The following is a 13,474-nucleotide window of genomic DNA, read 5'->3' as shown; positions in this document are numbered from 1 at the left end:
CCAGTTCTAAACTTCCTTTAATACACACACACACACACACACACACACACACACACACACACACGCACACGCACACGCACACGCACACGCACACGCACACGCACACACGCGCGCACGCGCGCACACACACACACACACACTTATGTATATTGTGTATGATTTTAAGTAAATATAAAATAATATTGAATACACATTTCCATAGAAACATTCTTTGAAATGTAGGTCAAGACAGGAACAATCTGAAAGTCCATGAAAAAGACTGATAAATAAAGCATGTTTTTTGTTTTTTGGTTTTTTTTTGCCCACACTATGTAGAACAGAATGGAGGAGTCTGCTGGCGGACACTCCCTTGCTTGTCACAGTAGAATCCTAGATATTCAGTCCAGATCTCCTAGCAACTGAGTAGCCGCAACAAAACAAATTCCTGAGGCAGTGGCCCCACAGTCAGGAATATGGGAGACCACAGGATGCCGGGAAACCAGGCCCGGCGGACAATAAAGTCTCAAGACACGACTGGCAAGTCTGGATGGAAGGACTCTTCCAAGTGTTTCGTAAAGCACAAGAAAGAGCCGCTGAGGTTGCCCACCTCTGTGGAGGGCCAGCACCGACCCTCTGTTAAGGAACGGCCAGATGACTTCAGGAAAGTCGGCACAGCAAGTGAAGAGCTGACCCCGCGCAGCATGGAGGGTACCATTTTCCCTACGATTTTTCGCGGAATGCCCAGTCCAGTTGCTAACAAGAGCCCGAGAAAGCAAGTTGATGACTCAGGAGTGTATCATCCACTTTTGCCGGTCCAACAAACACGAAGAACCTTCTGGGACGACATAGGTTTCCGCCAGAATCAGAATCTGCTAACTCCCTGGCCTCGAGGAGAAGAGAATTCTGCAGACATACTAATCAAAATGCTGGAAACACCAAGACCTAACCGGATTCTGGAGTACAAGTGGCCATATTGGGAAGATTACAGGGAAGCAACCAAACAGCCCACCAACACCGGCAAACAGTCCCAAGGCAAATTAGATCTGGAACCTCACAAGCTTCCCTGGTCATGCGAAGGCACTTGGCTCCATGACGGCAAACACAGAGGCCAGGATATGCTTAGCTCTATTTATTACAAATATATATACAAAGGAGGGGATGACGTCCGTGATTGGGCTGAATATTATCGAGATGCCATGAAACAAACTGACACGGGATATGAAAATCAACCGAGCCATGAAGAATCATCTGCCAAGAAAACTGATCCGCCTACATTTGATGTCAAGTATGGCAAGAAAACGAGCAAAGGGAAGGACATCAGACTCTCCAAACAGGACTCCAACTTCGATACAAAACTCCAAAAACAACACGATCCTCATAAAGCCATCAAGGAGATTAGGTATGAATCATTATCATCATCATACCTGAAAAATCACCGGTTGAAAACACTAGAAAATGAAGACTCTATAACAGATTCCACTGAACTTGAACTTCAAGGTGAAAACACTGGTAATTCAGAAATCATTGGAGAAACTTATGAACCAACTGACTGGAGATACTTCATAAGCAAGGAAGAAACTACACCAAGCTCCCTGGAGCAGATGTTTATGAAGAGGAGATGGGGTTTTGAATGTACTCCTACATCAAACATGTTTAAAGATTGTTATTGGATCATGGATACAGGTGATGATGATGATGACGACGACGATGATGAACATAAAGAAGAAGGGGAAAAAGCAAAGGAACAGAAGAAAGAAAATAACTAGATGTTTTTCTAATTATGTCTTATTTGGCTATATCTTGCTTGAATTTTACCCATCAATCAAATTATACACAATGAAATAATTCTCATTGATCTGTCATGCCTTCACAAATATGTTAGATACTTTATCAATTATGGGATCAACATTCACATGTACTTTTTCCACAGTTTTTGTAGCATTGAAGATATTACATCATTACATGAATCAATTATAAGAATGCATAAAACCGTTAATAAAAACAATTAGTTTAAATAAGATCCAGTGATGACACAATGTGTGAAGAATCTGAAAACACTGCAATTGCACAGAATAAAAGCAAACTTGAATAGCTCTCTGTGGATTAAAACTTAATGAAATAACTGTTGCGATTATTTTGCCCACCAAAACTTGTAATCAATAGCCAAATAAATGTGAATTCATCTTCTGTGATAGTAGCTGTTACTAATTATTTTAATTTCAAATTCATTTTGGTGTTTTGCAATATTAATTTCAACTTGTTTGTCTGTACAGAACATTAACAAAGCAGTGGATATTTTCATTTATTCTCTTTGTATATGTTTTGTGAGAACAGTTATGTTTGGGGCATTTACCCACCACCCCCACAGTTCCCCAGTGTTTTCTTGAGTGTGAGCAGCAGGAAATATTTGATAGAAAGATTTATATTGCAGAGAATATTGTGGAGATAAACAGATAGAAAATAAAGGATAGCCTTGAGAGGGCCTTGAACCTTTTCCAATGGGCCCTGACTGTCTCTGCTCCAGGGTATTTATAGAGACGCCAAGGGGTGGAGAAAAAGACCTCCCTCCAGCACAGCCAAATGCAGACCATCTCAGACACCTGCACTCAGGCCCATGGTCCAATCATCCTCCCTATGCAGACCTTCTGGGTAAAGCCACAAGGAACCTGAAAATGGGCTCCCACAGTTATGATTTAATATTTTCACAATTAAGTCCTTATCACATATGGGATTTGCAAATATTGCAATCTCATAGCACCTTTTACTATTTGTTTCTTTTCCCTGAAGAAAGTGTTGAAGTATCTCATTTGTGTTTCTTTGCATTCATAGACTATGCTTTTAATATCATATCCAAAAAGTTAATTCTCATACAAATATCCAAGTCATTTCTCCCTGTGTTCTTTTCTTCCAAATAGTGGTGTTATGATGTCAGATATTACATTTAAGTGTTGAGTCCATTTTGGATTCATTTTTTTCCTGAAGTTAGGTTCTTAATAACTAGAAGATGCAGAGGACAAAATGGATGCTCATATAGTTGGTAAAAGAACAGAAATGGGGAAAACACTTTCAAATATTAGATTGAATTTAATTCTTCTTCATTCCCTGGCTTGTTAACAATTCACACATTTCTATAATCTTCACCCTTCACAAAGTGAAGTTGTCTCTGCCACTGGTGTCTTATTTTTCCCCCAAAGTCATTTTGCTGGTTGTATATAATAGACAGTTTCTATTGCATTGCATGCATTTGTCATAATTTTTCATAACCACGTATGCCTTGGAGACTTTAATGATGTGGGTCATTCAGTATGTTAACCTTCCCCCTATCCCATGATATGTATCTTCATACATACCATTTCACTTTTTTTTTTTTCGAGACAGGCTTTCTCTGTGTAGCTTTGTGCCTTTCCTGGAACTCACTTGGTAGCTCAGGCTGGCCTCGAACTCACAAAGATCTGCCTGGCTCTGCCTCCCGAGTGCTGGGATTAAAGGCGTGCGCCACTACCGCCCGGCCAACCATTCCATTTTTAACATAACCACTGAAATATTTGAATGCAACATGAACGAACTTCTTTTGGAAATCAAATATCAGTAAATGTAGCAGTGATTAGAAATATGCCAGCATGCAGTGGTTCACTGGAAGAGCTGTGGTGGCAAAGATGGACTAAGTCTCTGACCTCCCTCAACACAATCAAAATAATGCCAATTTGACTCCTATTGTAAAACTTCATTCAATGCTGTCCATGCATCATCAAAAAGCACCATATTTTGGGTCAGAAATCAATTTTGCAATTAGATGATTTTTCTATTTTAGCTTTGTGACCTTGTACTGCACGGAGTCAGTTTCCTCATATATAAAAAGGAATCCATGCCATTAAACTCAAAGACATTTTGATGAGAATCATAGAACTATTTTTTATAATTGCTTATGGTCAGAGGTAGCACACAATTCGTACTAAGCATATATTTATAAAAGAGGAGTGTATTCATAAAAGGGAAATGGGTGTTTTGATAATCCAAAGGAAAAAAAAGGTTTTGATGACATAATCTGTTGTGATAGTCTCATATTCTATCATACTCAATGGTTCTATTGCTGAAAATTAAGAAACTTTTTGTGGAGCTGGGGAGATGGCTCAGCAGTTAAGAGCACTGGTTGCTCTTCTAGAGAAACTGGGTTCAATTTCCAGCACCCACATGACAGCTCACAACTGTGTATAACTGCAGCTCCAGGGGATTTGACACCCTCACACAGGCAAAATACCAATGCACACAAAGTGAAACTAGATAAACCATTAAAATTTTTGTGGTTATGTTGCCTCTTCAAAGTTTGTGTTCCTCAGTGCTCTCTTCTTCATGGAGGCTTTAGTCTGGGTCCTACTTCTTCTGGGAACTAAGGAAGCTTTTGTAAAGTTGGTGGGGATGCCAGGTAAGATGCCTGAAGGCCTTCCCTGTCAGAGATGTTGCTTTCACTCTGGCAGCATGGCTTCCATGGCTTGGGCTAGTGTCCTTCATCTTGTGGGAGTGGTCTTCAACCCAGGAACTGACTTTCCTTACTGACCAATCCTCACACAACTTCTTTATTTTAATGATCTGCCTTGGTCTGCTATTTCTTTTACTATTTTCTCAGATGCAACTGTCCATTGAGGCTACACACTCTTCCAGAGAGACATATTCTTTACACACGCTGTCCAGTGTCTGAAGTGTGTGTTGCTGTCTTTAATTTGAACTGAGTCTTCTTTATGTAGGTGTTGTGTCTCTTCTGGGGAGAAACTTCTATTCACGCAATCTGATGACAGATTAAACTAACAATTCTATGAAAGTCCAACTTGGCAAATGAAGACATTTATTGGAGTTTCTTACTGGACTGTACTAGCAGGAGTGTGGACAACCAAAAAGTCCACAAATGCTTCATCCTTAGAGTTCCTGCAAGACTTGTAGGTGTCTCTCAGCATAGGAGAGCTTTCACTGCCTAGCTCTTGCTCTGGCAGTTTGTTTCTTGGGGACTATCATTTGCAGGCAGCAGCTGACAACATTCTATTTCCTGGAAAAACTACAGAGGCAGCTGTCAGCATGCTGATAGGCAAGTCATGGCGACACCCACTACAGTCCCACTCCTCTTTGAACAGCTCCTTCTAAAAACCCAAACAAAAAGCGAGGCATTGGCAAGTCCCCCTTGTGACTGTCCTGTTGGGCAGTTCTGATGATTTTATCTTGGTCACAGCACCTTTGTGGTACTCTAAGGAACTTGCTCTCTCCTTCTTCCCCTACTGTTCAGGAAATGTCTTTTTGGCTTTCGCACTTGTGTTCCTGTTTCCAGCTATTAGTGTGTTAGCTCCCACTGCCACCTGCCTCAGCACCTGCAGCAGTTACGTCTTCCATCAGCTGCTGCCAGGTGCCTTCCACCATCAGTTAGTGACATGAGTACCCCTTAAAAGTGTCCATCAGTCTCAGTCTTCTTTCTCCTCTTGTGCTTTTGTCTGTCTGTCTGTGTCTGTCTGCCTCTCTCATGTCCCCACAGAAAGGTGGCCTTTTGCTCTTTCACTCTCCTTCTTTTTCTCCCCCAATAAACCTCTTGCACTAACTCTGTTGTGTGTGTCGCGTTCTCTTTGTGGCATACCATGGCAGGGCCTGCTGAAGGTAGCCACTTTGCAGTATTTGCATCCTTTCATTGGTGCCAAGACTTCCGAGGCTTTCCTGGCATTTGGTCTAGATCCTACCCACCCACTCTTCCTGCAACAGATGTGCTTTCTCATCCACCGATCACTTTGCTTTCCATTCCACACTGGCAGCTGCTGAGTCCTCCCCCTCAGTTGGCTTAAACACATCACTGAGTCTCTGACCACTTCCCTGGATAAGATTTGCTCTTGAGCATGGTTTTCACCCTCTGACTTTTTTCAGAAGCCTGGTACCAGACAACTGTCTCACCTGGACAACTGTGACCCACTAGACAGCTTTGCCTTCTTTATTTGGTCCTCCCTGGATCCTGAGGATGCCTGGGGCTCTCAGGCTTCAGAGCTCTCTCTTCCTCATGGGTGGGAACTGTGTCATACACCTCCTTGATCCCCATGGGATATCTTTTGGAGAACCTCTGACCACTCCTTTTTGGCCTCAATATACCTCAGACCAAGTGATCAGGGGAACGAGAAGGAATTCTCCACTCCCTGTTTCTTCTTCTTTGCTCAAGGCCTGTTTGTTTCTGTCTGCTCTCCCTCCCTAAACTGTGTAAATGTCTTGTCTGTACATTTGTTGGAAAGTGGGAGTCAGAGCTGGAGATGCCAGTTGCACAGCTCTTCTCCATCTTGTCTGGTGACCTCATCAGGATGTAGGTGGCCACATGGCTGGCAACCATCTTTTCTAAGGTTAAAGAGTGCAGATCATGTGACTTCATCTTAAGATGATCATATGTCATAAAGCAACAATTATAAAACTTCTTGGTCCTACTGAGCTCTTAGTTTATCGTTGAATCTCTTTTTAGACTAAGGAAGCAACAATAAGTCTCAAATATTTTGGATTGGTATAGATTTTTATATGATGATAAAAATTTAAGGTTATATTTACAACGACATACTATATATGGGATTCAACTCTGGTTTACAATCTACTCTATATGCTGATAAAAAAATTAAGGTTGTGAAGGTCTATTCAGATTAACAAAAGCTGGTTTAAGACATGTCTAACTACTTATATCTTTGCTAAATGTTTAACACCAAGCTAGTAGAAAAATTGAATGGGTAACAACATATATTTGATAAATAAGGTACATTTGATAATCAAGATTTATAAATTCCTAACATCTATTCAGGTTCACAGTAATATTTGTCTAGCTTTGTCTTCACTCACTTTAAGCTTTAGCTATTTGGATGAATTAAGCCATACAAAACCCCCTGCAATATTCTATAATGGGATGTCTGGTTCCCCAAGAAAGTCCTCTTCCCAAGGTCAGGCATTTAAACAAAAGCCCTTATTTCCTCAGAGGCTTGAAGAAAGTTCCTGCTTGCAAAAAAGGGAGTCATTTTTCTTATGTCAGGCAAGAGGATCTTGTGGCCCTTCCATTTATGTATGACTGTGGTGCCTATTAACGTGTCAAGGCAATGCTAGTCTTCAGGCTCCCACAGCCCCTGCTCATGGGCCCCACCCCAGCTCACAAGCCCCCTTTCTCCTGTTCCCATTTAACCTTGAATATCTTTGCCCTGTTGCCTCTCCTTGCTTTCCCAGGAGACAGCCTTGACAGTTTGGAATGAACTTTTTTCCTTTTTCACCATGGAGTGGCTATTTTCATTTCATGGCATACTATAAAAGGATCAGTAAAGTTGCCAGTTTCTCTATGGACTGTATATATGATTAAAAAGTTTTATTTTGATGCTAGAAGAGCTTCCTTTCAAAATTTGTTATTTTTAAAGGTTAAACCAAACAGGGATGGAACTTAAAGTCCTAGTCTTATGAAAGTTACTAACTTATTATAAATGCTAAAGATATTTAAGGAATGTAAGTTAATGGTCAGTCACCTTAAACAGGAATGGAGCTTAAAGTCCTTGCCATATGAAAGCTACTAACTTATTGTAAACTGTTATGGATAGTTAAGGAATATCAGTTAATAATCAGTCACCTTATAAATGATCAAATTCTTTAATTGTAGTCATGATAAGTACTAATGTAATTAATTACAAGAATTAGCTTTACTTAGCCCCTGTGTATGTTTTCAAAGTTAACCCTAAAACAACTAATTAGAAACAAGCAAATTTTGTCTATTCAGATATCCTTAATACCTTAATACATAGGTGGTCCTCAAATGCTTCAGAGATCTGCAAAATATGGCATTTAAAATGTTTAAGCTTCCCATAATAGACAGAAATTCCCCCCTCCTAGTGGGAACCCTTAAAGTATCCAAAGAAGACAGATGGGGCACAACAACTCCACCTAGATTGTGGTAATGCTAACCACTGGGGAAAACTGCCCCATGCCTCACCTGCTGCCAGGGCTCTGTTCACACTGTGGATGCTTTTGTGTTGACTTCCCTACTTTGCCTGGTGAAAGTAAGGTCAGCCCCCCAAGTTACTCCTCTAAAGAAAAATCTCAGACCTGGGTTTGGCAGCCAAAGACCTATGCTGCTCTGTATGACAAAGATTAAATGCTGTCCTGTATGACAGCCACACCTAAGACTACCACTCCCAATGAAGCTCTGGAGACCACCAGAACCTAAAGTAACCCATCTAAGTAATGGGGAAGTCTCTGTCATTTTTAATAGATTCGGAAGCTGCTTAGTCTGCACTTCTGCTTACTCAGGTGAAATGTATCCTTCTAAGAACTCTGATGGCATTGACAACTAGGCTAGTGATAGCTTTGCCAGTTTAAACAACAGCAATCAAGGCCTCAGCTACCTTCTCAGTTCCCTTTATGTGTAAAATTCAGGTCATGAGCCTTACTCTCCTAGAGTTAAGAAATGGCCTTACTCTCCTAATTTAAGGAACTCCCCCTATAATGACTACCTTCAGGAATCAACCACATGTGTCTCCTGGTGAATGATTAGGTAGAAAGGAGGTGTTTTAAGGTGTAAAGTTTATGTGAGGATATGAAAATTTAAGTTGTGAGGATCTAAGAAAATGTTTTAGGGTCTAAGAAGGTGGTTTTTTTTAAGGTGTGTAAATGTAAGTATAAAGGTCCAAGGAAGTGAAAGCTTAAATTGTGATAAGAAAGTGACTTAAGGTGTATAAATGCAAGTTATAGAGGTCTGAGGATGTTAAAGCTTAAGTGGTGATTTTTAAAAGTGATTAAAAGTGTATAAAAAGAATAGAAAACATTTCAGATTTCTTCCTCTCACTATGCTACTGTTATATTAAGACCTCAAAAGTTCATAGTCCTAACATTGATCAATAGAGTTCTGATAGACTATTAATCTAGCTCTGGTAAAGCACGACTATTTTGATCATAATCACAAGCTCAAGATTTTAAATTCCCTTTGATTGTCTTCTAAGTATAGACTTAAAAGTGCTTCTCATTGTGCAGAAAGTGTCTATATACACCCTGTCTTCTGGATAGAGGAAAGAATGTTCATGCTTTTAACCCAGATTCATTTCTGGATCTCCAAGATTTTACTGTAACTCAAAGGCATGAGTCTACTGCCTTGTTTGCAATGTGGATTTCAGTACAGATTATAAACAGTGGGAATGCTAATGTGTATAAAACTCAGCTCTCTTTGTAAACTCCAAATTCTTGCAAGCTCCAGGAATCTGTCTAAAACTTACATTTTTGTAAACTCAAAATTCTTGTAAACTCTGGGGAATCAACTTGAATCCACTTCTCATGGGTCAAATGAACTCCAGATAAGTACTGTCAATCAACAGCCTGTTTCCCCCCCTGCCTATTCCTCTTATTCCTGAAGGTGGGATCTCCCCCACCTTTTTCTGGTCTTGGGACTCCCCTTCCTCAATTACCAGGACCTAAGAAAAAATTTCCCCCTAAACACTTTAACTTTATGTTTGCCCCATATATATCTGTTCCAGCATCATGCCAGGTTCAGGTGTCGCCTCAAAAATCTACATCCCAGACAGCTTCAAAGTGGCTAGCCCTGAGTGGTCCAGCCTCACAGACTGCTTCAACTAGTCCTTCACTTTCCTAGTGACTGAAGGTCCCACAGAGCCTGGACAGTGAGTGAAACAGTCAGCTATGCCAGGACTTGGCCAGCATCACAGCTTTCTCTGGTCCACAAAGATGCAGATGTCCCCAGACAGCTGGAAGCAGTCGCGAGAACACGGCTCCCTCATTCTTGCCTCACCAGCCACCCCTTCCTACTTTCTCATCTTTTTATAAAGGTGAGGAAACAGGAAGCCTGCCTTAGCAGGCAGCAGCAATTACACCATCAGCTGCTGCCAAGTGCCTTTCCACCTTTGGTTATGTGATGTGAGCACCCCTTAAAATTGTCTGTCAGTCACAGGCCTCTCTCTTGCTCCTCTTGCTCTCTTGTCTATCTGTCTGTCTGCGTATCTCAGGTCTCCACTCCAAGATGGCCTTTTACTCTTCCACAAATGTGGTGATATTGTGTCCCCCAGTATATTGTGCACCCTAATAAACTTATCTGGGGTCAGAGAACAGAACAGCCACTAGATACAGAGGCCAGAAAATGGTGGCACACACCATTAATCCTATCCTTCTGAAGGCAGAGATCCATCCAGATCTCTGTGAGTTCAAAGTCACACTGGAAACAGCCAGGCATGGTGACACATGCCTTTAATCCCAGGAAGTGATGGCAGGAAGCAGAAAGGTATATAAGGTGTGAGGACTAGGAACTAGAGCTTTTAAGCTTTTAGGCTTTTAGCAATAGTTCAGCTGAGATCCATTTGGATGAGGACTCAGAAGCTTCCAGTTTGAGGAAACAGAATCGGATGAGGAGTTGTTGAGGTGAGGTTAGCTGTGGTTTGTTCTGCTTCTCTGATCTTTCAGAGTTCACCCCAATACCTGGCTCCCAGGTTTTTTTGTTAATGAGACCGTTTAAGATTTGAGCTACACACTCTCCCTGTCCCCCAATAAACCTCTTACACTAACTCTGTTGTGCATGTCGTGTTCTTTTGGTGGCATACTTTGGCAGGGCCTACTGAAGGTACTCACTTTGCCAAGTTTTATCATTTCAATTAGTCTTTGCATTAATCATCACCTTCTACAAAAGAAGCTTCTCTGATCAAGGCTGAGAGCAGTGATATAAACAGACTATTGGTATAAGCAGACACATTTAAAAGGCAGATTGACGACCTGTGCCCTCCCCAGTCATAGGCTTTTAAACAGATTTACTGTACCAGGAGTGTATTCTCTCCTATGGAGCAGGCTTCATGTGTCTTTACATTCACAAAGTTTCAAAAGGAATGGAATCCACATAAAAGTACTTAAAATAGTATATATTAATTGGCAAGTTTTCCATACTATGAGGTGATTTGATGTTAAAACACATCAACATTTTACAAATTTATTTATATTTTCATGCAAGTGTGTGTTTGTTGTATCCTTTCCTTTCCCTTTGTAGCACCATCCCCTGTCATTAGTCTCCTTTCTCCCTAGAGCATTTAAACTCCACCCTTATGGAAACAGCATAATTTCATTCTCATTTATGGCTGGAAAAATTTTGTTTTTGTAGCCGGGCGGTGGTGGCGCACGCCTTTAATCCCAGCACTTGGGAGGCAGAGGCAGGCGGATCTCTGTGAATTTGAGGCCAGCCTGGTCTCCAAAGCGAGTTCCAGGAGAGGCGCAAAGCTACACAAGAGAAAACCTGTCTCAAAAAACCAAAAAAAAAAAATTGTTTTTGTGTGCATACGCCACATTCCCTTTATTCGTTCCTCTGTTGATAGATACCTGGGTTAATTCCACAAAATAGCTATTGGTCAATAGTATTGCAATCAACATTGATGTGTAAGGATCTCTGATATGTTAACTTGAAGTCATTTGACTAAATACACAGGGGTTATATAGATGAGTTAGTTATACAGAGATCTCTTTTTAGTCTTTGAGCAACTTCTGTACCAAGTTCAATAGTGGGTATACATTTCCATTTCCTCTTTTGTCCATATCACCACTAGCATTTGTTGTGATTTGCTATCTTCAGGATTTCCATTCTGACTGGGTAAGATGTAATCTCATTGTCACATTGTCATTTTATTTTGAATTCCTCTGATGGATAGTGTGGTGGTTTGGATGAGAAATGTCCCCAACAGCTCAGGCATTGGAATACTTGGTCCCAAGTTGGTGGCCCTGTGTGGAGAGGAGGTGCAGCCTTGCTGAGGGAGGTCCATTACTTGGAGCAGTGCTCTGAGAGGCTACAGATTCAACCCACTTACAGTTCACCATCTGCTTCCCGTTCTGATTGAAGAAGAGCTCTCTCATCTTCCTGCTTTAGCCATCTGCTACCATGCCTCCCCTGCAATTATGGACTCTCCCTCAGGAAGCATAAGCCAAATAAACTCTCCATGAGTACCTTTTGATGATGGTGTTTCAGTATAGCAACTAATACAATTAGTACGTTTACAAATTTTTCTATATTATATTCTACTTATATTCCAACCATTGATGAATGGAACCTCATTAAATTAAAAACATTCATCTATCAAAGGAAACAGTTAATTAAATTAATAAAGAAATAGGCCATAGAGATAGAAAAAAAAGCAACTTTGCTGGCTTTATATCTGACAGAAGATTAACATCTAGAATGTACAAAGAACTCAGAAAACTAGACAGGAACTCAAAAAGCCCAAGCAACAAAATGGCTAATGAAGTGAATAGTTCTCAAAAGACATTCTCATTTTAAGAAACTGTTACTCTCTTGCCTTTGAGAGGACAGACACATCAAACATTAGTTTACCATTGCTACTGCAATATTACCACAAATTTTGTTTCCATATCTGTAGATCAGGAGTCCAACATGGATGTAAATAATGATTCATTTTTTTTGAGGCTCCAGCTTACAATTTGCTTGTTTGTTCTCACCTTGAACGTTGCCTACACTATTTGCCTTGTGGGCTTACTATTCAGTCTTCCAGTAAGTCTCTTCTCCTCAAGAAAATTTCTCCTCTTTAAAGGACCTAGATATGGCCAATTGAAGGAGGTCATGATAATATCCCTATTTCCAGGTCTTTAATCATATCTGAAAACTCTCTTTTATCAGATAAGGTAATGTACTCATAAGTCCCAAGGTTTAGGATACAGGCATCTTTCAGGTGGGAAAATTATTATGTCTTTAAAATGCTACTTTTTTCTTTTAATTATGCATATATGTGTATGTGTGTGTATGCTTGTATATACATGTGTATGTACTTATGTGTATATGTACATATGTGTATATGTATATGTATATGTATATGTATATGTGAATGTGTGTACCAGTGCTCTCAGAGGGTCAGAAGACATGGGAACCCCTGGAGCTAGAGATACAGATGTTTTGTGACACACAATGTGGGTGCTAGGATCTGAACTCAGTTCCTATGGAACAGACGTATGTACTCTTAACCACTGAGCCATTTGTCCAGCCCTACAAATGATGCTTTGGTAAAAGACCAATCCTCCCAAAAAAAAACCCCTAACTTCACATACCCTGCAGAGAACAAAAGACAAAAAAACCTTACACCTATGAGGAATTTTTCCTTTACATTACTTTAAAAATAAAATCATCATATTGTATATAGAAATTAATCTTTACAGCATTGAGTCTTGAAAACTACACATAGAATTTTCTTCTTTGGCCAAGTTTTGATAAAGCATTTCCTAAAGTGAATTGCAATACTAAAGCAACTTTTTTGGTTATCAGTTTGCCATTATTTACATTACTTATAGCCATCATATGATCATCAATGAGAATAACCCAATTTTGGCTATCATTGCACAGAAATGAATCACTTTAATAATAAAATTTTGATTAATCTTACCTTTTGAAATGTTACCTTTGGTCATCTAGCAAGCATTCCCCAAATTATTCAGAAGTCTACAAAGTGACTCTTCTACAACTAAACTGTTATCTGTCAGG

At 40.2% G+C, this 13,474-nt stretch overlaps 1 protein-coding gene across 1 annotated transcript; it reads left to right on the top strand.

Annotated features, from left to right (window-relative positions):
- The first annotated feature begins 434 nt into the window (after positions 1 to 434).
- Positions 435 to 2,166, top strand: LOC114701336 (protein FAM47E-like). The gene has a single exon (XM_028881435.2). It carries the CDS (start codon positions 453 to 455, stop codon positions 1,743 to 1,745), a length of 1,293 nt encoding a protein of 430 aa, XP_028737268.1. The 5' UTR covers positions 435 to 452; the 3' UTR covers positions 1,746 to 2,166.
- Positions 2,167 to 13,474: the final 11,308 nt, after the last annotated feature.

Source organism: Peromyscus leucopus, chromosome X (assembly GCF_004664715.2).
Source record: "Peromyscus leucopus breed LL Stock chromosome X, UCI_PerLeu_2.1, whole genome shotgun sequence".
NCBI classification, from domain to species: domain Eukaryota; kingdom Metazoa; phylum Chordata; class Mammalia; order Rodentia; family Cricetidae; genus Peromyscus; species Peromyscus leucopus.
The sequence above is the reverse complement of the archived record's forward strand: the minus strand, read 5'-3'. Positions and strand labels throughout refer to the sequence as shown.

Excerpts from the sequence above, each read along its gene's own strand:
- LOC114701336 (XM_028881435.2), top strand. The coding sequence starts at position 453 with ATGGGAGACCACAGGATGCCGGGAAACCAGGCCCGGCGGACAATAAAG.